The 25847-nt window shown below is 56.1% G+C and overlaps 1 protein-coding gene across 5 annotated transcripts in view; it reads right to left on the bottom strand.

Moving 5' to 3' along the window:
- Positions 1–25847, bottom strand: part of LOC118024203 (soluble calcium-activated nucleotidase 1) — a 34092-nt gene that overhangs the window by 7487 nt on the left and 758 nt on the right. For 2 of the 5 annotated variants that reach the window (XM_035025864.1, XM_035025866.1), the window contains exons 2-6: positions 16649–17301; positions 14526–14729; positions 2778–2858; positions 1605–1796; positions 969–1100 (exon numbers count right to left, since the gene is read on the bottom strand). In XM_035025864.1, coding sequence (XP_034881755.1) covers positions 969–1100; positions 1605–1796; positions 2778–2858; positions 14526–14729; positions 16649–17279 — 1240 coding nt within the window. In that variant the 5' untranslated portion in view covers positions 17280–17301. Of the gene's footprint in view, positions 1–968; positions 1101–1604; positions 1797–2777; positions 2859–4525; positions 4698–11408; positions 13610–14525; positions 14730–16648; positions 17302–22237; positions 22419–25847 lie in introns of those variants that run through there. The other 3 variants (XM_035025865.1, XM_035025867.1, XM_035025868.1) reach the window with 3 other exon arrangements.

The following is a 25847-nucleotide window of genomic DNA, read 5'->3' as shown; positions in this document are numbered from 1 at the left end:
CTCCCCGCCCCTGTCGAACACCCCTGGTCAGCTCCCCTGCTCCCCCACATTCAGGCAGCCCCTCCACTGACTTCCAGAGACCGAGGCTCCACCCGTTTAAATCCTGACCCATCAAGCAATGACCCAGGTGGCACCTTCTAAAAACCCAAACCTTCTCCCTGGTTTGATGGTCTGAAGAGTGAGGGTCTTATGGAAACTCAATTTCGAGCTTTGGGGTCCCTAGCAGGCTCCCTCAGGAACTGAGGCCTAGAGAAGCGACTCCTCCCACCGACAATCCGAAAGCCTAGCTGGGAACTAAATCCCACCTGCTCTTTCTTTGCCACGAATAGGTTTGCATCAGTCCTGACACGTCAGCCAGGTGGGTTCAGCCCCCCATTCCTCCGGCCCCCACTCCCACATGGGCTCCCCACCAGGACTGCTCCCTGCCCTGCACCCCAGGTCCAGGTGCATCTCCTGCCCGCCCTGCCCCCCACGACCCCTCCTTGTGTCAATGCTCCGATGCGCCCCCAAGCCCCGTGTGAAGCCCAGGAAGAAGGACAAGTGGAAAACAATAACACCGGATTCGGGGACTGAAGAACACAGAGCACCTGGTGAGGTCAGCACACATAGTGGAGGGGGGAGGGGAGAGGCGCGAGGACGGGCTCCCGCCATCGGGGCAGGTCGAAGGCACATTCAGCTTGCTGTCGAGGCACGTGGGCGCACGAGGACTGAGGACCGTGAGAGGCTGGGGTTTAAAGAAGCGACAGGCAGGTGGCCCGTGCAGGCGGCCCACGGCTCTTGCCGGATGGCCTGGGTGAACGTGGCGTTTCTGAGCCACACCGGGAAAGGGCGGTGGGGAGTTCGGGATCACTGCTGGCAGGGGCAGGCCCTGGAGGCTCTCCTGTCCCCTCCCAGCCAGGGGGGCGTCACAGGGGAACCAGGCACAGGCGTGCCCTCTGCATGGACGGCGTGCGTGCCCCGGGGCTCACCGTTGGTGCAGACCACGCTGGCGTCCTGGGTGTGCCTGCAGTGGCTCCTCAGCCAGCCCAGGGACCTGCAGCTGGCCAGCGAGGGCTCCGTGCCCGTGCACTCCACCTCGTCCAGCATGACCGGGCCGGCGCCTGGTGGCACAGCAAGGAGGATGGGGGTGGGCGGGGGGGAGGGGCCGTGCACGGGGCTGCTCCCCCAGGAGCCATGGGAGAAGCGCTCTGCGGGCCTCCCGATCTGTGACCAGGGCCCCCTGGCCCTCATGCTCCCCTGCGCCGTCTGGACCGGATAGAACCTGGGGCCCCCCATCCATCTGAGCCGAGTGGGGCTTTGGGTTTATGCTGGGAACACTGTACCACAAAGCAGCCTCCATTCGCTGTGTCAGGGGAGATGTCCCTGCACCAGACTCCTCGGGACGGGCTGGGGGGGGGGGGGGGGGGGGGGACTGTTTCAGGAAGGGACGCGCCCTGAGGGAACGGGACGGCCTGTCAGAGCCTCCGCAGAACTATTTCAAATGTTCGCGGGTGCTCCGTGAGTCAGGAAGGCCATGTGCATGTCTCAGGTGACAGTCCTTTCCTGGGACAGGCTGCTTGGCAGCGAGGCTCCACTCTGGAGGACCTGGGGACAGGCAGGCCTACCTGGCCCAAAGGCGGCTCCGCCCAGAGCCTCGGTGGCATTCATAAACCCCAGGGCCCGGCACACGACGCTGGCATCTGTCAGGTCCCACAGGTTGTCACACACGGTCCCCCACTGGCCTCTGTAGAAGATCTCCACGCGACCCTCGTTGGCGGTGTTCCCATCGGCCAGCCGCATGTCCCCATCTTTCTCGCCTACAGGGCTCCCGAGGGAACAAAGAGATCAGCAGGGATGAAGGCCGGCAGCCGGGCCTCCATCCCAGCGGAGAAGCACCAGCCCGCCCCTCACTTCTCCCAACTGGGAAGGTCCCTTGTTAAGTTCCCCCCAAGAGGGTGCCCACTGCACCATTAGCTTTAAAGCCCCCCATCCATCCTTGAGGGCTCACCCACCGGGGAGGAGTGGAAGATGTGCACCCCCCCCACCCCCACAGAGAGTAAAGCGCCTTTTCTTGTCTTTGAGGTCTGAGTCCTTCCTCCATGGATAGGAGAAGGAGCAGAAGGGGCAACTGGAGCCCCAGCACCTGAGGGTGGGGGAGATGGGACCCTGGGGAAGAATGGGGCAGAAGGAGGGGCCCACGCTGACCCCACCTGAGGGTGTCTGGGGCTTGGGGTGCACCGTGTGCATCACAGCAAGGACCGCTGGGAGGGCTGTGGGGGAAGTCCTGGAGCAGCAGGCCCAGGAACCCCCAGAAACACCGGCAGAAAGAGCCGGGTGTACAGAGAAAGTGGGATTGTTCTGGGACAGGGTCAGGAAGGAGCTGGGTGCCATGCTGAAGGGCGGTTCTCAGCTGGGGGAGTAGCCAGCCTCCATGGGGTCACCAGGACAAGGAAATGCAGATCCCGAGGCGCAGAGAGCATGAGGACTGGCGTCTAGAACTCTGGAAGTCTGACTGTATGGAAAGGCCCTGACTCATGACACCCCTGTCCCCCACATTTGGCCTGTCTGATGGGCTCCTACTGCTCAGTTCCTCTGGTTCCCATGGGATGAAATGAAGAATCCTTTGGTGTCCCCCCAGGACCTACAAGCTACCATCACTTAGGATAACCAGGGCTTCAAGCAGGAGAGAAGACCCGGGCTGAACATTGCCTCGATTTTCTGCGAGGGTTCAAGGCCACAGAACGGGGAGTGGCAGCTTCTCAGACTGCCGCTTTCAGCATTCCTGGGGCGCAGCTCACCTTGAGTCCCTGCAGCCAGCAGCCACATCCAGAGGAGCAGTGGGACGGCCATGGCCTCTCCTGGGAGGGGAGACCCTCGTCCTGCGATGGAAGGAAGCAGCAGAATCAGACAGCAGAGCTGGACAGCCCTGGGGACCAGGCCCCTGTGTGTCCAGGACCCTTTAGACCCTATGTGTGGAGGACAGCAGACAGGTACAGTCCCTGCTCCTCTGAGCTGTGAGTGTGATGGGGTCCCCCACCCTTCTGGGGCATGGTCCTCCAAGGAGGACTAAGACTTGCCCAGACAATGGGGAGGGGACCTGGGGGAGGTCTCTAAGCAGCAGGACATGGGAACAAAAGTCCATCTCAGAAAACCAGGCCCTAGGGGCGCCTGGGTGGCTCAGTTGGTTAAGTGACTGCCTTGGGCTCAGGAGGTCATGATCCTGGAGTCCCGGGATCGAGTCCACATCGGGCTCCCTGCTCGGCAGGGAGTCTGCTTCTCCCTCTGACCCTCCCCCCTCTCCTGTGCTCTCTCTCTCTCATTCTCGCTCTCTCAAATAAATAAATAAATAAAATCTTTAAAAAAAAAAAAAGAAAGAAAGAAAACCAGGCCCTGGGCGTGGCCATCAGTGGGGTTGGGTGGGAAGGGTGGAGGGAGGAGTCGGGGGCATGCGAGCGAGGCCCAGATCAAGAGAGGCCTGGGGAGGGGGGCTTTATCTTCAGGCAGTTGGACCCCTGTGGGAGGGCCTGGAGAGCCATCTGTGAGACCCTGAAGGGAGGGGACATATCAGGAGGCCACAGAAAGCCAGGCAGAAGTGACAGAGAGGGCCAGAGGAGGGTGGCTGGGAGCAGGGAGGAGGAGGGTCAGGGCTGAGGTCTGGGACTGACTCTGCAGCTGGGCAGGGGCTGGGGGAGCAGGGTGGGGAGGAAATGCTGAGCGGGTGGCTAGGTGGGGACCTGCCTGAGATCAGTGTCCCCAAGAAACAGAAGCTCTGATAAGCTGGGGCCACCAAGGCCACACAGTCAGCCTGGGTGGGGCACAGGGAGTAGGGGGGGGCCCAGCTCTTCCAACTTTTGCCTGGAGTTCTTGCTTCTCTAGAATTATTCGGGCTTGCTTTTCATCTTCATCCCCAACCTGCTCCCTACCTGCTGTCTCCCCCCATGTCCCGAAAGTGGAGAAGTCAGTCATTGTCTCTCCAGCTCATGAGAGTCCCTTGGCCCCCGCACCACTCCTAGGCCCAGCTCTTAGTAGAGCATGAGGCAGCTGTTGTGGGCACCCCTACAGGTCAGGGCCTGGTGGCCCCGAGGCAGCATCCCAGGTCTGCATTAACAATGGCCAATCATGCACCTGGTATATTGTACCCAAATGTGGCTGCCCTTGGGGTGGTCATGGCCACCTGTTGTAGACTGACTCCCTTGTATCCGAAGTTGGGATAGGGCTGCCTGGCTCTGGCTCATTTGGTGCCTTTTGCAAATTAGAAAAAGATACTCTTCCTTTGGACAGGCATAGGCCTGGGCCGAAATGCACAAACTGGAGAGAGCATACTGGGCTGAATTCCAAGCCTGCTTCCCCCTTTGTCCTTGTGCAGTGAGCAAACTGGGCAACTGTACATATAGAGACCCTATGGATCTGGGAGCAGCCATGATGGTCCCTTGGCTGAGGAAGAGCACTAGATCCCCAGTTGGGTACAAACAGGGAGATTATACCCACTAGGTGACATTGGGTAGAGAGAGGGACAACCACCTGAGAGCAAAAGGCATGAGCTTACCTGCCTGAGGTAACTACTGATGGCTGCCCTGGAGCCTCTCAGCTTCCAACTGCAGGATCCCTCTGCAGGCCGTCCCTCAACCCAGAAAACGCTCCCAGTATGAAATGTGGTCAGGCTGGTCCCAGGAAATACCAGAGAAAACAGTCTAGTTTCGATTTCTAGAAACCACCTGACTTGGGTTTCTTCTGCGATTGGCTGCCAACAAGGCTCCCTGGGCCCCTCCCTCCCCTCAGCTCTGACTGTGGATGTCGGGGTGGCAGTGGCCCGAGGCAGGCAGCGTAGCTGACCATAACCCCAGCAAGACGGCCAACAGCTACACGTGAACGTAAACAATCTTCTAAGCTGGACGGGCCCCCAGGGCTGGCGTTGGGGGAGGCCAGGGAGGGGAAGCGGGGGGACAGCAGGAGGCAGAGTGAGCGTCGGCACAGACAGGCAGGGTCTGCACCTGCCGGTGTGACTGTGGGCTCCCACTGAACGCTCTGAGCCGTGTCTTGGGTCTGGCACATCGTCAGCAGGGGGGATGCCGCCAGGATGGCTGCTCATTATGAGTCTGCCTGGCTCTGAGTGCTTGGCATGCCTGACCTCCCAGAGAGGCCCCCCTCTGCGAGGCCACACAGAGTCGTCCCCCTGACAGCGGGAGGGAGGCCCTGAGACATGAGACAACATGTCCAGGTATGCAGCCAGCAACGGGAAGAGCTGGGCCCCACGTGCAGCAGTGACCCCCAGAGCCTGCGCTGGTCACCAGCAGAGGACGCCACCCAACCCCGACGCAGGCTATTCTCCCAGCGTCTCACCACCGGCGGGTCAGGGGACAAAGCCTCTGGAGCGGCTGTACAATGTCCAGGCCACCTTCCAGCCATCCCTGGCTCCAAGAGAAGGCGGCACGGCGGTTCTCCCTTGGGGAAGCACCCGCTCTCATTCCCACGCTGTGCTCTGAGGACCCCAGGCTCTGCCGGAGTCGGACCCAGAACTGACGGCTCAGAGCCCTGCAGGCCCCTTGCCACAGGGATAATGTCAGGGAGGAGCCGTGATGGCAGCCAGTGTGGCGAGAGTCAGCTTCTGCTCTAGGGGGCATGTGGGCAGAGTCAGGACATGGAGGCAGGAGGTCCTGACGCTGTGGTCTGAGCCCCTGTCTCCAGCTGGCCTGAAGTCAAGGTCAAGTTCTGGGATTTGCAGTTAAATGAGGCAATCAACGCCCTCTATTGTTTTGGTCACCTGCATCCCAAGGTTCTGGATGAGAGCTGTCCCTTGGAATGTCCCCAGGTCTCTTTAGCCTTGTGGCTCTCAACCTGGTCTGCACATGAGAATCACGTGGGAATTTTACCAACTCCCAATGCCTAGGTCCACTCAGTCACCATCTCTGGGGTGGGGACATTCATGGGCATTTTAAAGCCTGCCAGGTGGCTGCCGTGTGCAGCCAGGGCTGAGAGCCATCGGCAGAGACACACGGTCTCCCTGGCAGCCTGCGGTCCCAGGGACTGAGCCCCAAGGTCAAGCATTTAATGGCTATCTGCCCTAGATGTGAGGTTTTAGGGAGTGGCATGGTTCATCTAGCTCCCTCCAAAGAAACTGTAGGTATCCAGGGGGAGAAGCAACTGGAAACAGTGCTGGCAAAAGAGACCGTGGTGAGTTTTAAAATCCCATCCAGATCAAGGAGGTTCAGGTTTGTTGGCACAGAACCTCCAGAACCTTCCTTCACATAGTTTCCACGGAGTTCTGCCCAAACAAATTGCCCATCAGGGAAAGGAGACAAAGGAAGTCCTTTGGGAGGTATTGGTGCCGTTAGCTTTACAAATAAAACTGCCAGTTATCCTACCAGCAAAAATCAGTTTATTCAGGAAGAGCAGAGAATTGCAACCTGGAATAAGCAACCAATGGCAGAACCACAGGCAGGTCCACCAAACAAAGAGGAGGCTCTTCTATAGAGGGAAGGGAGCATTGTTAGAGACAGAAAGCCCCCTGGAGTAAACTGGGAGTTAGAAGCATGGGGGTGTCTCACTGGCTAGGCTGTTGCGGGGGGAGGAAGAAACCTTCCTTCCACCAGGTGGGGTAGTCAAGTGGGGTCCAGGTGCAAGGTGCTCTCTTCCTGCTGGGTCTGCAGTGGGCAACAGGCACTGGCTGGGAGAGCTCCCCCTGCTGGCCGCCCCACTCCATTCTAACCAGCTTCCCTTTTATTGATGTTCACAGTGGCAAGTTTAAAACTCTTTAGCCCCACAGTCCTGGAAAGTCCTTCGAGTTGAAGGGAGTAAAATATAAGATTGAGGCCTCTTCGTGGAATCAGAGTACAGGTATCTGCTCCCCCAGGGCTTTCCGCAAAGGGGACCATGGAACCGGCACTTGAGATGCCCCGCTCTGGCGAGTAGTGGCTCAGTTCTGAGAAGGAGACTGAAAGCCCCGGACACCATGGATGCCTGGGCCCGGCTCTGATGGTGTGCACGATGTTGCTGTCACCAGGAAGCCACTGCCACCAAGGCAGGAGAGAATGCTCAGCTAGCTTGTAGGCTACCCCACCCCCTCGCCCAACATCCATGCAGCCACGCACTGCCACGGCCCGTCCACATGCATGACACTCAAACCCCGATGGGAAGCAGCTACTCTTCTTAACCCCCTTGTAGGTGAGAAGATAGAGGTGCAGAGAGGCAACATGGGCCCAGTTATCCAGCTGGAAGGGAAGGAGCTGGGATTCAAACCTACACTTCCCTTTTTAAAAACTTGGCTTGAGATACAATCTACATACGATAAAATGCATGGATTGAATGAGTTTTGACAAAGGTATATAGGCTGCAACCATGACCACAACCATGATGTACAGAACATTTTCATCACCCCAAAAGTGCCCTTATGCCCCTTTGCAGTCAGTCCCCTCCAGCGGCCCCCATCCCTGGCAACCACCTATCTGCTTTGTGAGTTTTCATATAAATAGAAACATATAATATGTAATGTTTTGTATCTGGCTCCTTTTACTTAGCACGATGCTTTTGCTTTTGAGATTCACTCATGTCACTGCAAATACCAGTAACTGGTTCATTTTTGTTCTCCGTTCTAGCCGCGCCCCCCACCCGCCACATGGATGGACTATAGTTTGCTTATGCATTTCTGCATTGACGGGCATTTGGGACATTCCCAGGTTGTGACTGTTATGAATAAAGCTCTTAGGACCGTTTGGGGAGCAGACTTGGTGTGAACACAAGCTTTGCTTTCTTTTGTGTAAAATACCTAGGGATAGGATTACCTGGTTATATGACAGATGTTTAACTTTTTTTTTTTTTTAAGTAGGTTCCATGCCCAGTGTGGGGCTTGAACTCACAACTCTGAGATCAAGACCTGAGCTGAAATCAAGAGTTGGAAGCTTAACCGACTGAGCCACCCAGGTGCCCCTAGATGTTTAACTTTTTAAGAAACTATCAAACTGTTTCCCACAGTGGCCTGGCCATTCTGCATCTCTACTGGCAATTGTCTGAGTGTCCCAGCCACTCTAAATCCTCACCAATACTTGATGTTGCCAGTCTTTTTAACCGTATCCATTCTGGTGGGTATGCAGTGGGGTCTCATTGTGGTGTTAACGGCTAGCGCTGTTGAGCATCCCCTCATATGCTTGCTTGTCCCTCGTACATCCTCTTTGGTGAAGTGCCTATTTAGATCTCAGGCACATTTTAAATCAGGCTGTTTGTCTTATTACTGAGTTGTACACATTCTTTACATACTCTGGATGCAAGTCCTTTAGCAGATAGGATCTACAAATTTTGTTTTTATCTTTTCATGCCTTTTCATCTTAACAGCATCTTCTGAAGGATGAAGGTTTCAAATCTAGATGAAGCTCAAAGTCTCATTCTTTTGGTGTCATGTTGAAGAAGTCTCTGCCTGGCCCAAAGGTCTGCTGTCTTCTGGAGTTTTGTAGTGTTAGCTCTTGCATTTAGTTCTAGGATCTGTTCTGAGGTAATTTTGTGAATGGTGGGAGTTAAGGGTTTCAATCATTTGTTTCCATAGAGATAAGACTTGTCCAAACACCACTTACGCAAAGACAATCTTTTCCCCCACTATACTACTCTGGCACCTTGGCCAAAATCCACAGACCACACACATATGGGTCAATTTATGGACTCTTTTGTGTTCCTTTGATTTACAGGTCTATTGTCCTGCCAATACAACAGCTTCAACTGCTTATAGCTTAATATATATTAAGTCCAGAAGCCAGATAGTAGAAGTCCTTTGACTTTTTCTATCTCAAAATTGAGTATTCTCATCCATCAAGACCGTATATTGTTCCATTTATTTGGGCTTTGATCTCATCCGTGTTTTGCAATTTCAGTCTATAGATCTTGCACATGTTTATATATAACTATTTATATCTATTTCACAGTTTCCAATTGTTCACTGTAGCTACACAGAATTAAATTAGTTCTGTATGGGCACTGTGCATCCTTTAGCTTTGCTAAACTCAACTGTTAGTTCTGGTAGCTATTTTCTAAAGATTTCTTAGGCTTTTCTATCTAGTCAGTCTTGTCATTGGCAAATAAAGACAGTTTCACGCTTTCTCTTCCAGTCTGAATGACTTTCTTTTCCTCGGCTAATTGCATGGTCTGGGACATCCCATCAGACGATTGTGAATAAAAGTGATGAGACCAACGTCAGTTTCCTGGGTCTGATCACTGTGCTCACAGTTGTGATAACTGTAAGGTGTTGGCACCAGAGAAGGCTGCATGAAGGGAACAGAGCTATACTGAGTTTTACAACATCTGTGTGGTTTAAAACGATTTCACTATAAGAAGTTAAATGCTGGGGGGAAGTGGTGAAAGTGGCCATTCTTGCTTTGTTCGCAGACATATGAGGAAAACATTCAGTCTTTCAGCACCAAGTATGACATTAGCTGTAGGTTTTTTGCAGATGCCCTTTATCAGGTTAGAGATCTTCCTTTTTTGCCTAGTTTGCTTAAGAGTTTTGTTTGCTTGTTTTTAAATCATGAATGGGTAGTGAATTTTGTCAAATGCTTTTTCTGTATCTTTGGAGATGATCATGTGGCTTTTCCTTCTTAGTCTGTCAATGTGGTGGATTACAATGGTTTTAGAATATTAAACCAACCTTGCATTTCCGGAGTAAATCACACTTTCTCATGAATTATTTTCACTTTTATATACAGCTGGATTCAACCAGCTAAACTTTTGCCAAAGATTTTTGCATCTATGTCCATGAGGGATACTGGTCTAGATTTTTCTTTTTTTGTAATATATTTGTCTGGTTTTGGTATCAGGATAGTGATGCCCTCATAAAATGAGTTGGGAAGTGTCCAAAATCGTGGAAGATTTTGTGTGGGCTTAGTATAATTTCTTCTTTAAATCTTTGGTACAATTCACCAGTAAAACCATCTGTGCTCAGAATTTTCTTTGTGTGAAGGCATTTTATTTTTGTTTTATTTAGATCTTTTTAACAATTTTATTAAGGTACAATTTACTTTGAAACTTACCAACTTAAAGTGCACATGACAGGATTAACATTTGGGAAGAAATTAATGTCACTTTTTTTCACTTAGTTCCAATGTGGCTTTTGGGAGTTTTCTTTTTGCTGATCAGTTATGTGCTGAGCAGATGAGAGTACCATGTGGGCCAAAGTCACCACCTGTGTGAGTCCAGAGGCTCATGGCTTCTCAGAGGGCCGAGGGCTGGTTTTCAGTTCCTTGCTCCTCCACTGGCAACTCCCTGCCTGGTCCCACCCCAGGCTGACACACTCTGGCATCTCCCTCACGGCTCTCCTGGAACTGTTCTTGCGAGGACTGCCAAGAACACCAGGTCCTCCTCATTGCTCAGTCCACAGATACTTCCAGATCTTCTTACTTGACCTCCCCCCAGTATTTGATGGGTCAGGCTCCCAGCAGGAAACAGACAGCTCCAAATTGGGGTCACTAAGGAGGCTTTAAAAAGGGGGCTATTTCCAAGGTGTGAGTGAGCAGGGGTAGGGACACCACAAGGGGTAGAGTGGTATCTGGAGCTCAGACCACTCTCAGGCCAGAGGAATGAGGGCAGAAGCAGTCACTGGAGCGTAGGCTGAGAGTAGAGGGACTTGCCTTGTGAGATCGTGCCGGAGGCAACCCTGCGGGAGGGAATCGGGGACCCCCAGCTCATCCTCCTCCCTCCTGCCAGTCAGGGTCTTCGCTGAGGGGACAGGTGAGGCGCACTCAGGTCAGTCTCTGGGGACCAGAGCAGGGAGGGGAGGAGAAGGGGAAGGGAGGGTCTGAAGAGACAAAAGGAACTGCAGGCACACTTGGCTCTAAGACATCACACTCTCGTGGTTCCTCCTATTCCAGTTTAGGCCTCTCTTCTTCATCAGCCCCTCCCTTTCCAGTGCTCCTGAGGCTTCGATGTAGAGCTTCCTAGGATCCTGCACGCCCTTGGGAATGGTCTCATCCCTGCAGCTTCACAGTCACACTAACGAAGCCCTAACGGGTCTAGACCTCTTTCTTGGGATCCTCCTCATCACCCAATCATCCGGAGTGCTCCACAGAGCGGGCGAGTGCACACTAACTAAGCATCAGGGGCTACTCATGACAGCATCTTCCCTTTACAGATGAGGAATGCAAAGGACAGAGAAGTTAGATAAGCTGTCCCAGGTCACACAGCACCAGTGTCAGGGCCAGGACTGGAGCCTGCGAGTGACTTCACAGTCATATTCTTAACCACCACAACCAAAAGCGCTTCTTCAGATTCAGGAAAAGTCGGGACTGGATGATTCATTTTCCAGAAGTCTTTCCCCATCTGCGATGGTGCCTGTCCCATGAACTCCCATGGCATGTCAGACCCCAGGCCCCAAACAGAAGGACAGAGCGCACCTTTCTGTGAGCCGCGCAGGCCCTTGGCCCCCAGCCAACACAGACCAGGCGACAAAGAGAACACACAGTCCCCTCTGGCACTTTATTGTTTACAAAACAATGGCTCCAGTTGGAAGGAACACAATCATTATGCTGACAGCAGCAGATAGAGAAACAAAAAAATGTCTAGCTTTAAAAGAGTCGAAAATCACTGATGGTGAGAATGCTCTTCGGGGCACCTAGGCCATGGCTGACAGGTCTCAACTGAGTGACTGTCCCAAGTCCTCCGACCTTCCTCACTTCGCCTGTGTCTTAAAAACTCACAGCCCCATCATCAGTGACATTTATCAAGGAAGTGGGTTGGGGTGCCCGGCCAGGCAAAGTCAGAAAAGACTCGGGCCTTCCAGGCTATGTCCAGCAGGAGCCGAGTTCCAGAGAAACGTGTCACATTCTTTTGCTAGATGTTTTATACTGGAAGAAACACAGCAGCGCAAAAGGGATCCTCGCTGGGTTCCTTCCTAGCAGCTGTATTAGAGTCTGTGAGAAAAGTCTGATGGCCCTTCCTGGGCCATCACGGCACCCCACATCCCCCTGAGGGGACAGGGAACTTCAGGAAAGGGGCGCTGCGGGCTGATGGTGGGGCCCTTCTTGGCTCCAGTCCTGGCTGACCTGTCCTAAACCCTCTGCCTTTGCCCTGGAGCATGGAGAAGAGGCCAAGGGATGCAGACAAGCAGGGTTTGTGCGAAGTTTCCAGAGAAAAGACTTCAAAGCTCCCCAGAGAAGGGGGAATAAAGGGTCAGGGGACAGAAGCCATCGGGCCAGGAGGGCATCATTGCTAACCCCCGGAGGACAGAGCTCAGCGCCCAGGACCCAGGGCGGGCGTGGCAGAACGTAGGGTGCCACTTGGGTCAGGAAGTAAGATAATCATTTGTGGAAGTCTTTAAAGGCATGACAACTTCCGATAGTTGCTCATAAAAAGCAATGTTTTACCTTTGTGTCCTTTGACCAAGGACTTGGAAACGCTTAAAAACTTGTCTTACCAACTGTCAGAACCTAATTCCAATCTCCTCCACCGCTGGAAATGAAGTTGTTAACTATGGGACTTTGCTCTGTGTGATCAGGTTTGGTGATTCCGAGAAAGGAAATTGGTTCAATTAAGTTAATAATTACAACTTCAAAGTGCTGCATGGCCACAGAATTTTCCTGAAGGGAAAAACTGGAGTGGATCACATGAAGTGGAGACTGTCTGATGTGAGGCTGAGGACAAACGAGCAAGCTTGTGTCCTTTCCTGCAGAATCTGGGCAGATGCGTCCCTGGAGGCCTGCCCTCACCCACACAGCCCTATAATTCTCTGCAGTGTAGACAGATTCTTTTCCAGGAACTTGGAGAAGTGGATTTAATGCACGAAGTTCACGAAGAAGGAAGAAAAGGAGGTGGCCTGGGAGTTCCTGACGGGCAGGTCCACTTCGGACTCGCTATTTCGTTCCCAGAGGGAGCACAGTGCTTGACACATAGTAGGAGCTCAAGAAACATTTATTGAATGAAGAACAAACAGAAAGAGGAGAAAGGAAGGTCGGATGGAAGAAGGGCGAGGCCGGGTTACAAAGGAGGGGTCCCAGCTTAGGATTCCTGCAGGGACCAGCTCCCACCACCAGATGGCAGCGCACACACGGGTCAGTGCACTGCGGGGACCAGGCCCCTTTCCCAGCTCCGAGGACTCTGGGCTTCGTCGCTCCAGGCACCCTGGGGCTGAACTCCCTGAATCAGGCGCACACCTCGGAGTTTCAAAAAGGAAAAAAAAGCAAAACAAAACACCAAAGAAAAGTGCCGTCCTCTGGTTTTTATAAAATTCGAGTCCTGATGGAGCTGAAGACTGTCCACCTCTGGGCCTTGCCGGTTTGAGTTTTGTAAATTTAAATGAACTCTATTCCTTCATATTTCACGTTGCCGATCTTGGTCTCTGGCAGTAGGAAGCGCCCGTCCAGTGTGAAGGCCATGATGTAGGTGGCGATCTTGCCCCTGTCCTCCTCAGACTTGAGGGCCACAATGATCTGGTCGTCAGTGTTGGGGATGAACTTGAAGGAGGAGAAGCCGTGCGTGGGGACCACCTCCCCGACGCGGCTGACGGAGATGTCGCCAAAGTCCTGGGCAGCACTCAGGAGCAGGTTGGTGCCCTTGTACTCGTCATCCGTCTCGCTGTACCGCTCGTGGCTGGCCCGGCGCGGCAGGAAGAACCATCGCTGCAGCGTGTCACTCCAGCAGGCAGACTCGTGAATGAGGTAGCCTGGGGACACACGACAGACCCACAGGTCACCAGCCCACCCGGTGGGCCTGGCCCCGCCCCGCCGCCGACTGGGTGTGGGCAGGACCGTCCGCCACGCAGGAGCACGCCTGCAGCTCCTCCGTCCCCGCACAGGCTTCCCGCTGCCGACGCTGTGAGGTGGCCTGTCCCGTCCACTGGGGCAGCGTCCCTGTTCGATCCTCTTCAGACCTCCCTCTGTCCTACAGGCCTCTCCACCTGTCCTCGTTCTCGATTACCCAGAGTAACAAAGACCACACAGGCCGTTCTGTCCCTGGCGCCCCATCTCTGGTCACCTGTGGCCATGAGTTCTGTCTGCACTTCCGCCTCCCTGGTGCTAAGGAACACGGAGGGCGGGGCCGGGGGAAGGGAGCGAGATAAACGAGCGAGTTTGGCTGGTGAGGCAGAGATCGGGGTTGGGGGAGAGGCTGCCTTCAGTTGAAAAGGAAGTAGCATACCCTCTATCTGGGGGTGAAGCAATGTCCTCAGCTTCATGCTCCCCAAGCCTAGAGCTGCCTGGCCGCTCCGAGCATCACGACTCCCCACCACAAACCACGACCACCCTTGGAGGCGAGGCGAAGAGCCCAAGCCCTGTCCACCTTGCTTCTACTGGGTCAGGGGCGAGGCCCAGGCCCCGCCCTCAGGGAACAGCCAGAGAGCTCGGCAGGAGGGGGCTGCAGTCTGAGACAGCGGGAGGCAATCTGTCGGGGCGAGTGAGGAAGAGCAAACGGCTCATCTGTCCCCAGAAGCCACTGGCCTGCTGGGAGCAGTCATCACAGACAGAAATCATCAAAACTGAGCCCGAAACGACACTGCTGTGGTTTGAAGCAAACGCTCGCAGGAAGCGCACGCACAGCACACCAGCATCTCAGATGCCCCCCAGGCGGGGCCAGTCCCTTACCTGGAGGCTGGATCCCTGCAGCGGCCCGCAGAGCGCTGTAGCTGGACACCCAGTTCTCGTGGTTCACGCTGCCTCTGCTGCCCACCACCTTCACCCACTCGGGGTTTTCGTTCATCACTTCCCCCGTGCTGGTGGTCCACTCCTTGCCCAGGCCGCCCACATACAGATGCTCGTCCTTCACAGCCAGCCACTCCGCTTTGAAGCCTGGGGACAGGGAGACAAGGGGGCATGCCTGAGGTGACAGCCACCCCTCGGCTCCCCAGGTTCCTGTGGGGTCCAGCAGCCTTAGGCATCAGAGGTCACCCATGATGGACCTCCCGCGAGGCAATGATGAGAGGGTGGGGGGCAGGACAGCCTGGCTCAGGGCTCCATTCCCAGAGGGTCAGCAGCCGGGCACCTCCCTCCGCCTTCTAGTCTCCCCCCTCCCCACCCTCTAGAAGCGGTCACATTCTCTTTGGCCACTCGATCCAGGAACCCTCTGCTGGAACAGCCTTTCCCAAACTGACTCAAAAGGCTCCTGCTGCTGGCACCTCACCTACCCCTCCACTCCCAAAGGCCCAGCCAGCCACTTGTCAATCTCCTCTGATCCCCAAGCTCTGTTTCTCAAGCTGTATGCCCCAACCTCAGGATCACCTCCAACCCAGGGCAAGAGGAAGCGCTTGGGGTTATTATTACGGCAGAGAGTGTTTCCTCACAACCGTGCCCGGTGCCCACTAAGAGCAGGGGAAGTGCCAGTAGCCGGAGCTAAGAGGGGCTGGTGGGAGCTCACAGAGTTCGCTCCGATCAGTGCATTTATCCTCTTAGACAGGTTTATTTGCTGTGAGCCCAATCTGAAGGCTGCAGTGCACTCAGGCTGTGTGGGATGCTATCCCCCTGCACCCTGTGTTCTAAATTGTGCTTGCTTTCCCAGATGTTTTGCAAGCTTCTTGCTGGTCCTGAAGACCCAGAGCTGCAGCCCGCCCCGAGAAATGGCAGCAGCCTGCATAATGCTTCTCTGCAGGTGGCTCTGGAGGGACCTGCTGAGTTCGTGTGGTCCCAGGGGCCTCGCCAGCATTCCCGGGTCACTTTGGAGAAAAGACCCTCTCCATTATCAGGCCTTCCATCCTTTCTGATGAACTGACCACAGGACAACCCAAGCCTCTGCTTTCTTCCTGATCCAATGGGGAAGAACAGAACTACAATGGCTGCCCATAAATGCTGACAGACTAAGGCAGGAAGTGGGCAACCAGTATCTTCTCTGAAACTTGGTCCAGATAGTGCCCTGCCCATTGCCCCAGGCGTGGGCAAGCACTGAAGGGGGTTTCTCGCCGCGGGGAGGGCTGGCAGACAGCGTGTGCCTCATGGGCCCAGCTAGTTGCTTTTCTGACCTGAGAGAGGCCTGCAGCATTTAGCTTCCTGGAGGGTGCAGACACCCCACCCCCCAAGGGAACGGGGGCAAGCACAGAGGCTTTTGTCAGCTCCCCCCGCCCGCGCCCAGCGCCTCCCTGCCCCTTCCCCATCTGGGGAGCCACTCTGGCTCTCTCTTAGAGCTCTGTGCTCCCCGCTGCCTGAAAGCGGTAATTCCTTTCCAGCACACGGCAGAGCAGCGGGTCACAGAGGATTTCCAAGCTCGGATCCCACTCGGGCGCAGTCACTGCCACTCACGCACAGACCCTCCTGCTGCTGTGTTTTCAGAAAGGAGTGCTAGACTGCCTACGTTTACCAATAAAGTCTCAGTTCAAAATGGGAGCAATCTGACACCATGGCTTTAAAGGTAAGACGCTTGGGGGCTGTCATTCCCGCGTGCTCTGAAGATACCTTTGAAGATATAAGAAGGGACCCGTTCCCAGGAGCGCCGAGAGTGGCAGAGGACAGGGCCCACAAACTTGTCCTGGAAGGGACCCGCTTCCCGGCCAGGCTTCTAGGAACAAGCTCCTACTGTAGAGACGACTGGTGTGAGGCTGGCCCTGGGGTGGGGCGGCCGTGGGTCAGAAGCAGGAGGGAGATGGCTCTACCCGGTGGTCCCTCCTCCTGGTCGTGTGAATGCTTTACCACACGTGTGCAAACCAAACTGGCAGACAGTCACCCCAAACCTGTCCCCCAACACCCCAGCCAAAGCCGGAGACAGAGAGGGCCCGACTTACCTTTCCCCACGGTTCCATCGCCATCGGACAGAATCACCCACGGCACGGCTTTGGTGCCCTCGATCTGGTAGATGACCCCTGTCCGGTCGTCCACAGAGTAGAGTCTCCCGTTGAAGACAATCAGCTCAGACAGCTCCATGCCCCGCCCCTTTTCAGCTAGGTGGGACTCGAGGACCCCGTGGCCTTTGTCCCACTCCACAGCCACCTTGTCCCCGCTGTCTGACAGGGTCAAGTAGCCCTTCTTCAGGTAACTGAACCAGGTATTTTCCTCTTGGGCTCTAGACTCTGTGTCCAAGTCAGCAATAACCGCGATTCGGTACCGAGTCCCACCCGGCGTCCTCTGGGGGGCAGACAGGGGGTAGGTGTCATTATACCGGTCAGCAGGTGCCTGGCTGAGCCTCCAGTTGTGGGCGTTGGGTGCGGGGGGCCTGCCTGGGGGCGGGCGGTGCGAGTACAGCAGCCAGAGGACAGCAGTGCCCACAAAGGATGGCAGGATCACTTTCCAGCGGGGGCGGAAGCGGGGATCTGCTGCCTTGGTCATGGACGCCAGCACCGGAAGGCCCCCCACACTTATCCGGAGGGAGTGCATAGGCTCATTCCATTCCAGGTGGTTGGAGGGCTGGACGGGCATCAGACTGAAGGGCAGGCGGGACCTGGGCACCCAGACAGAGAGGACAGGGGTCAGCGACCTGCAAAGCACAGTGGCTTTCTAATTACCTGAAGGCTGCCTTTCCCAGAACTGCACGGCCACTACTTGGTGGCTATTATTACTTCTTTGGCTTAATTAAACCCTGATTCTAGCAATATCTTTATTTACTCTTATTCAGTAGAGGGAGAAGTCTCTCCAAAGCAAAATTATTCCATCTCCTCTGCTGTCTCAAATGACAAGACAGAAAGCCCAGTGAGGGCAAGTTCTGCGTAGGCTGGTGCTTTACCAGCTCAGGAGAGGGAGCAGCAGCAGGTGAGGGAGGGAGTGGGGGAGCTGAGGGGTCTGGACAGGACAGGGCGGCAGAGAGGGCCCAGACGTGTGTGCTCATCAAATGTCACCTCATTCGAGAAGCTCTCCCTGAGGGCTCTGCTCCCAACAGCACCCCCGTATCGCCTTCCTCAGCATCTGCCACCCCGGCAACAACACGCTGCGTAGCTATCAGTGCGCCCCGCTGCGTCCTGCGCTCCTAGGACAGCGCACAGAGCAGATGCACGCTCACCCGGTGAGGCTTGACTTCCTCCCGGGCTAGGTTTCTGTAATATTAATATAAGTATAAAACAGATTAAGCTAAACAGAAATACGTCCGTTTTTGGCAAAGTCTGTCCTCTGGCGCCCTTCTATTAATGCAGCGTCTGGCCGGCCCTCACAGCCTGGAGCCCAGCGTCAGCACACCGGCCCCCAAGGACGGCTGGCCTCACCTGGGGCCTGGCTTGGCCTGGGCCCCTGGCCCTGCTCCCGAGGTGCCGGGAGTGCGGTTTTGCACCACCTGCCCCCCACTCAATCCCCAGCGTAGGCCACGCAGCCTGGCTGGCGTGGCCACAGCCCCCCACTCACGTCCCCAGCGTAGGCCACGCAGCCTGGCCGGCGTGGCCACAGCGGCGCCAGGCCAGCGTCTGTCTCAGGGCAGCTGCCAAGCTGGGGGAGCAGAATCAGCGGAGCATCAGCCCTGGGCTGCGCCTCTCAGGCTCTGGCTTGAGCTGTCACTCAGTCTGTCCCGGCCTAAGACAGTCCCCTGGCTGGACCACAGGGGCATTTCTGCCTCCTGCCCCCAACCAACCAACAGCGGGACTTCAGGGGCAGATGGTCCTCTCACTGCCAGGCGGCAGCGGGGAAGGGCGGGGACTGGGCAGCTCCACACCACCCGGGCACCTCCCCTGCGCCCCAGTCCATGCAGCCCGCCTGCGGGGCCCACTGAGGAGCTCCTGTCCGCACCACAGGCCGCTGGCGCCGAGGGTGGAAAAACATGGCAACGGTTCCACGTGGAAGCCAGCCCTTCTCTTCTCTTGCTTTTGGACAGATGTTTAGGTTTTGACCATAGGATCAGGTGCTGAAAAGGGACCTCTAAGGAGCGAGCAAGGCACCAGGAGGGTGCCATGCAGGGGGTGGGGAGCTGGGGCAGGCTCGGGAAGCTCTCCGGCTTCTCACCTCAGGTGCTGGTCCCAGGCTTCCCTCCTGGGCGAGGGCTCCCTCCTTCCCAGGAATCGGCTCGGTTGTGGCCACAGAGCTGGTGGCTGAGCCTTCTTGGCTGGGAAACAGGGGTCCCGGCCGCTGCCCCTCCTCTGCTGCGCCCAACCCCAGGCCTTCACAAACCACGGCTGGGCCCAAGCCACCCAGCGTCCATCCTCCTGCATGACGTGGCCGCTGAGCTCTCAACTCCTACATCTCACCTCCTGTTCCAAATTCTGCCTGGATTCCTAACGCATTCAGAACTTACGACTGCCAAGTAAGTCTTACTCCCTCTCCCCACACCTCCTCGCCCCCAACTCCCCTCAGGAATAGTGCTGGTGATGGGGGAGCCTCCACATTCGCAGGTGCCCAGGGGCAAAACTTTCACTGAAACCCTGGGAGATGCCCTTTTCTGTGCGAGATTATACTGCGACCAAAAGTTCTGAACCACGAGCACCTTGAGCACCCTAGGAATGGCAACCCCCTCCTTCCACAGCAGCTGCTCTGACAGCAGGCCTGTTGATTCGGTCACCCCTCCCAGCCCTCCCCCCCCTCACCTGCCGCCACGCCCCTCCCTGCTGACCTACTTGTCCCCCCCAGCCAGCGACCCCTGCTATCCACGCGAGCAGATCAGACCACGTCACCGCGTGCTGTAGGAGTAAACCCTCGCCACCATGGGGCCCCTGCCGGGGGACCTCACCCCTCTGAGCCGGCTCCTCTGCAGCTGACCGCCCCTGCGGGCCTCATGCACCCCTGCCCGGCTGCCTCACTTTCTTTTCTGGATGTCCTTCAGGAAGACTTGACTGCTCGCTCCCCCCGGGGCCGGCCCCCGCGTGCCTGCCCACTCCCCAGCATGGCAGCCAGCTCCTTCTCTTCACCGCCCTCTGCAACTTACGTAATTACTTCAGCTCTGCCTTAGTGCCACCGGGCAGGGACTGGCCCACTGCGAGCTTACTCCCCTGGCCCACGGTGGGGCCAACAGTGGAAACTCCGCACACATTTGCCGAAGGAACGACAAATACGCCCACACCTTCAACAGCCCATCAGCTCCAGCCCTGGGCCCCACCTCGGTCAGACCACAAATCCACAGCCCTGCATCTGGCCCCTGGCTGTCACACGGAGTGGTAGCCTGGTGTCATCACTGATGTGTCGTCCTACTGACCCTGGTCTGCCCCCTCTCTGTTCCTGAGTCGCCATCCTGCCACTGGTCATCTCGTCACATCTTCTGCCCGCTGCTTCCCGCAGATGATGTGGGGCCCGAGGGTGGAGCCCCTAGGGCCACACCTCCCATGCATCAGGCTGCCTGGCCCTGGTCCAGGCGCTCCAGGAAAAAAGAGCCCCCATCCTGCCGCTTGGGGACAGTTCAGCTATGCCTGCTCTTCTGGTTCCTTCACCTTCTACATACGTGTCCAAATCTGCCACCCGAGTGGCCATTTGATCCCAGATTATACTCTCAGGTATGCTGAAAGCACCCAATAAATATTGTAGATGAGTGATTATCCATGAGTGAACAGAGAACCACCCCTAACCCCTGACACCTTGGTCCCTCCCTGTCCCTCACCATCCTGAAGAGCAATGGTGAAGCTCCGATTCTGAATAAATGGAGAGAGAACCCCTCCCAACTCTGTGACACCTTGGTCCCTCCCTGTCCCTCACCACCCTGGAAGAGCAACCACCCCTTGGTCCCTCCAGGATGTTCCATGTCCCACGGCTAAACCTCCTGCCAGCAGGGACTGTGAGACTGCACAGTGACACTCTCCCAGATCCTCTTCCTCCTGTCTCTCCTCAGCCCCCGAGGCTGTAGGTCCTTCCCTGCCACCCACCTCTTCTGAATCTTCCCTGAGATGATCTCCATCTCCAGGGGCACAACCACACAGTGAGGGCTCCCCACGCCTTCCTAGCCTGCACCTGTCCCCTGAATTCCAGGCCCAGCAGGCCCAGCTGCTGAGCCTCCTCGTCTGCCTGCAGGCACCAGAACGGGCTCCCTCAGGAATTTACTGGCCAGCCAAGGACACTCCCAGACCTCAGAAAGATCCTAGGGAACAGCTAGATCACTTTCTTGCCTCCCCATATCCCAGCAGGTGCCAGGCGCCCTTACTGGTCTGGTCTGTACCCCGGCTCTGGATTTGGGTCCCACCCCACCATGGCCTCCTGGTGATCTAGACCATCCAGGTCCAACCAGCACTAGGCCATTCACCAGCTGCTCCAGCTGGCATCTCTGGGCCTCAGCTCCTTTGCATGTAAACTGTGATATAACAGTGCCCAGAGCCGCACAGCCAGCTGAGTCAGATGCTGCAGGACGCGGCACAGATGGCCTGCTCCTGTCTGCCTGCTTCCCTCATCACTTCGCTAGCACCTCTGCCCACCTGCCCAGAGGGCCCAGCTTTGTAAGTAAACCTGAGGAGAAGGGGCTGGCCCATCCTGTACGTACTGAGCATGGCAGCAATGTGAAGGACTCTACAGCCCGCGAAGTTGAACATTTGGACTACCTGTCCCTCCACAGAAAAGTGTGCAGGTCCCTGGTCTAGACCCTCTCAAATCCATCCTCCACACAACTGATAGAATGATTTTTCTAAAAAGTGAATCTGGATCAAAGTTCTTTGCCAGATCCCAAAGCTGTCCCACTAAAGGACAAACTCCTCAGCTCCCCCATTTGTTCTCCACAACCCCAGGCTGGCTCACACCCAGATGACGGTGAACTGCCTGTCTTGTGCAGAACAAGAGCTTGTGTTTTTATTTAAAAACAAAAACAAAACCAACCCCCCCACCCCCAAACTTCCAGCCATGAACACCAACTGAAATGTGCCAGTGAAGGTGAGTATAAAATGGACAAAGCTGCTCCCAGAAGAGGGGCCCGTGTGAAGCTCTCTCCTTGCCCACACCCCTGAAAGCTCTAAGCAGTTTAAATATTTGCTGTATTGTGACAAGAAGGTTGTCAGCCCCACCACCTGCAGCCTAATGGGCTGACTTTATATCTCCAGGAAAATTAGAACCAAGCTGCTACGGTAAAACGTCACGTCCGGACACGGACAGGCTGGCCACACTCGCCTGTCCAGGTGGGCCTGCAACCAGTTCTCTCCCGTTCAGAATCCCCCAGGGACTGCACCCCTGCTGGCTTCCTTTCTCCTGCGCAAGCCACGCGGCAGGGCAAGGTCCCTGGAAAGAGCCACCCAGAGGAATCACCACCACCCAGGCTGCTCCAGGCCCAACTGCCTTCCCCACCCCCTCTTTTTCAGACAGGTGTCAAGAATGGCTCACTGACACCCCTACATTTCTGGTTTCTTTCACCAGTACTTCCTTATAACACAGGCCTGAAACAGCAAGGTGTAACCCTGTGTCTTTCCACTCCCAAGTGGGTCCCTGGACTGCAAGGGGAGTGGCACTGCCAGGGAGACGCTCCTGTCCTGGCCCTTGGGGGGAGCGGCCACCCCTACCTTCTCAGGCCATCCTTAGGCCCACCACAGGACTCTACAGAAGGCTCGAATGAAAGGTGGCAGCCATTCCCGACACAGCCCACAGCCTAGAGGGTCTCCTTCTCCTCTTCCTTCAGGTGTGTGGCAGGTGGCAGAACAAGCAGGTTTAACTGCAGCTGCTAGAGTAAAACTCCTCCCTTTCAGGATCTAGGAGGGGCAGGAAGCAAGAGCACAGCACTGAGATAAGGAGGCCTCTTCTGCCTCCCCCCTCAGACTGTGCCTGGGCTCCTCAGGCCCTCCGTCCTGCACAGCGGCTGCCTCCCCTTCCCCACCGCGGTCTGTGAACTGAACGGTCCTCCAGAGCTCATGTCCAGACGGCAGGCAGGTCAGAGTTCCCACTCTGCTTTCTGCCTACGTGCACTTCCTGGCTGGAGAGGAAAGAGATCAGCTATTGACCCTGCGCTCGTCAGAGTGACACAGAGGCCCGGGGCTTCAGAGTCTCCAAGAGTGTGGGTGTGTCTCAGTGGAGTGAACATCAAACACCCACTGCGGGCCAGGCTCCGTGAAAATGTTACCCAATTCAAGGCATTCTCCTGCTTTGGACTCACCAAGACTGTATTTACTTGAAAATTTCATTTCGAATTTGGACGGGGGTGAGAAGCAGAAGGAAACCAGGAAGGAACGAGTCACACTAGCCAAGTCTGTCCTTCAGGGACTAACTGAGGTGCTCCTCCCTGATAGCAGTTTCCTTAACGGCTGAGACGCTGCACCTCCCACCCCCTTACTCTGCATACAGCAGGTACTCATGACTGCTTCCTGAAGCAAGTTAAACACAGCTCAGGATAACTTCTTTTTCAGCTGTGTTTTGTTTATAAGCCAAGCACCTGAGAGAAGTGGGGTTTCTACCGCTGCTGTGAGCACTCCGTGCAGATGTGGCGGCCTGACACCACACACTTATTCACAGCCCTGCAGGACGGAAGTCTGACGGGCCCCACTGGGCTAAAATCAGGGGCTCCCACAGAGAACCCTCCTCCTGGACGGCTCCTGCTTCTAGAGGTGCGGGCGGTGCTTGACTTGCAGCCCCTCCTCACCTTCCAAGCAGCAACATCCGTCTCTGCGTCTCTCTGCTACCCCCACCCCTGCTCTTCTGCCTCTGTTTTCTACTTCCTCCAGCCATGATTACACTGGGCCCACCTAGATAATCCAGGATGCGCTTCCTAGTTCAAGGTCAGCTGATGAGCACCCTTCCTTCCATCTGCTACCTTCGACCCCCCTTGTCACGTCACATACTTGCAGGTTCTGGGGGTTAGGACGTGGACATCTTGGGGGGCTGTTATTCTGCCAACCACAGAAGGGAGACAGGGAAAGGATGTCCAGCTTTCCCAGGGGCTGGACCACCCACGCACAGCTTTGTCCACGGCGTGGGTGGCACAGCTCCAGGGCCCGGCACCGTCTGCATTTACTACATCACAGGAGGGCTGGGTGTGACGTGGTGTCAAGATTATACGTCACGAGGACTTTCAGCAAAAGTTACCCTTCCAGTCGAAAGCCACGTCCCAAGCAACACTCCCCATTATCAGGGTTGTTTTCCAGAGAGCCTGAAAATAAGGGGACGCAATAAAAATTCCACCATCCACCCAAATCAGTGGGGTTGCACCTGCCCGAACCCATCTTCTGTCCTGTTCTCCCCAGGGCCGGGCCCTCGGACACAGTGGTCAGCAGGGCAGGACGCACACAGCCCGGCAGGACCCCCTGCAGCCATTCTGGATGCACTGGGCTCTAACACTTCCACACTGTCACTCAGGGTCTGCGTGATGCCTCGTTCCCCACGGCATGTCCCCAGGTGAACATGGACGCAGCGGCACTCTGCCTGGAAACCCCAAGCTGTGAGTTCCAGGTAATGACTGCACTTGTTACAGATAAACAAGCAGGAGTCAAAAGAAACATAGACAAAAAGAAAAACTGAACATCTTCCCAGATTTCCCTATTATCAGGATGTTTTTGTCTAAATAATTGTCTTGGTCTCATGAGAAGGAAAATCCACATTAAAGTCCTAAAGCCACAGTCCACAGTATCAGTGAAAGGAAAAGAGCACTTGTTAAATTTTCCCTCCAGTGTCCCAGGTACCATTCCACAAATGTCTACACGACACAGAAATGACGTCCCTGTCACGGTGCTGATCCATTTCAGGATGCTGGACCGCTGTCTCAGATCTGAGATGCCGTTTTTGAAAGAGGAAACACTCAGGTATCTGCATAGCGACTCTAGGTGGCTGCCGTGAGGATGCCACACAGCTGCCCAGAGGGTCTTAAGACTCAGATGAAAGGGGCTGGGTACTTGTGAGCCTGCCCAAGCCCACCTCAGAGGCCACACACAGGGAACGGGGGGGGCACACCGCCAGAGCGAGGCCTGCTCCCGTCACACTCCGGGTCTGTCCGCATCACCTCTGTGGCTCAGGAAGCAGGGCGGATGAGGTGCACAGTTGCACCAACAGCTGAAACCAACACATCCACTACCCGGCTGTGGCCGTGGAAGTGTGGCCGGAACCACAGTCGGGGGACAGTTTTAGGGGCAAGAAGGCTTTAGCTACAGAAGGCATCAAATGCTCAGATGGACACCTCGACTGAGGGATCATAGGGGACACAAAGTGGCTCCTGTACACTTGCAAGTCTAGGACTTTCTTCACCGCCCTGGGGCGTAACACGCCTTCTATGATCAGGTCCAGCGAGAACACCGAGACTGCTCAGTCTCCAGGCCGCTGCCTGAACAGACGCACGCTTCACGGGAGTCCTCCCCCCTTCCCCAGCCCACCCCGCCCAGGGTGAGACATCGCCCCAGTCCAGAGGGGAGAAGACTGGCCCATCAGTGTATCTTTCAGTGGGGCCCCGGAGGCCAGAATAGAAGGTTGACTGAGGCTGTCAGGGAGGGGCCCCGGGAGGCCGCTGGCCGCTGAGCCCTCAGGTCCAGGTTGGACTGTCCTGCTCAGCGGCCTCTGGGTGGGGCTGGGAGCTCGGGCGGGAGGGGAGGGGGGGGAGATCTGTCCGGTACAGCTCTGAAAAGGGAGAGGAAGGAGAGGCTGCAGCACCTGCTTCCTCTTCACGGACTCTCCTGTGACCCTATGCTTTTGCCAAGTTTTGGTCCTTACACTGAGGGGCCAGCAAGAGTCAGCTGACATCAGCCGACGCATGGTCCCAAACCTACGCTTTGTGGAAAACGTGCTAGCAGTCAAGCATCACTCTAGGACAACAGTGACCAGTGAGGCTGGTGCGCTCAGAGACGGTGGTCTCCCGGGGACACTAAGGGGCCTGGGAGAAGGCTGGACCTGGCAGACAGGAGAGTGACTGCGAGTCCCGGGGCCCGCCAAGCCTGGAGACACACAGGGCAGAGGGAAGGCACCATGCAACAGGATGGAGCCGGCGGCGCCACAGCCCAGGGATGCGAGGATCAGGCCAGATGCAGGGGCGGGAGGAGGGTGCACAGTCTGGCTGCCACAGGAAGGCAGGTGGGGCCTGGGTTTGGGGAGGCTGGCCTGCTGCAGGTGTGACAAAGTACCCCCCTGAGAGGGGAGGGCTCCCCAGTGGGAGAGGAGAGACGCGGCGATCACAGAAGGGGCGATCATGGGGCGGGGGGC

Source organism: Mirounga leonina, unplaced genomic scaffold, assembly GCF_011800145.1.
Source record: "Mirounga leonina isolate KUSES-001 unplaced genomic scaffold, KU_Mleo_1.0 Mir_197, whole genome shotgun sequence".
Classification (NCBI taxonomy): Eukaryota; Metazoa; Chordata; class Mammalia; order Carnivora; family Phocidae; genus Mirounga; species Mirounga leonina.
This window is presented reverse-complemented; position numbering and strand designations above follow the sequence as displayed.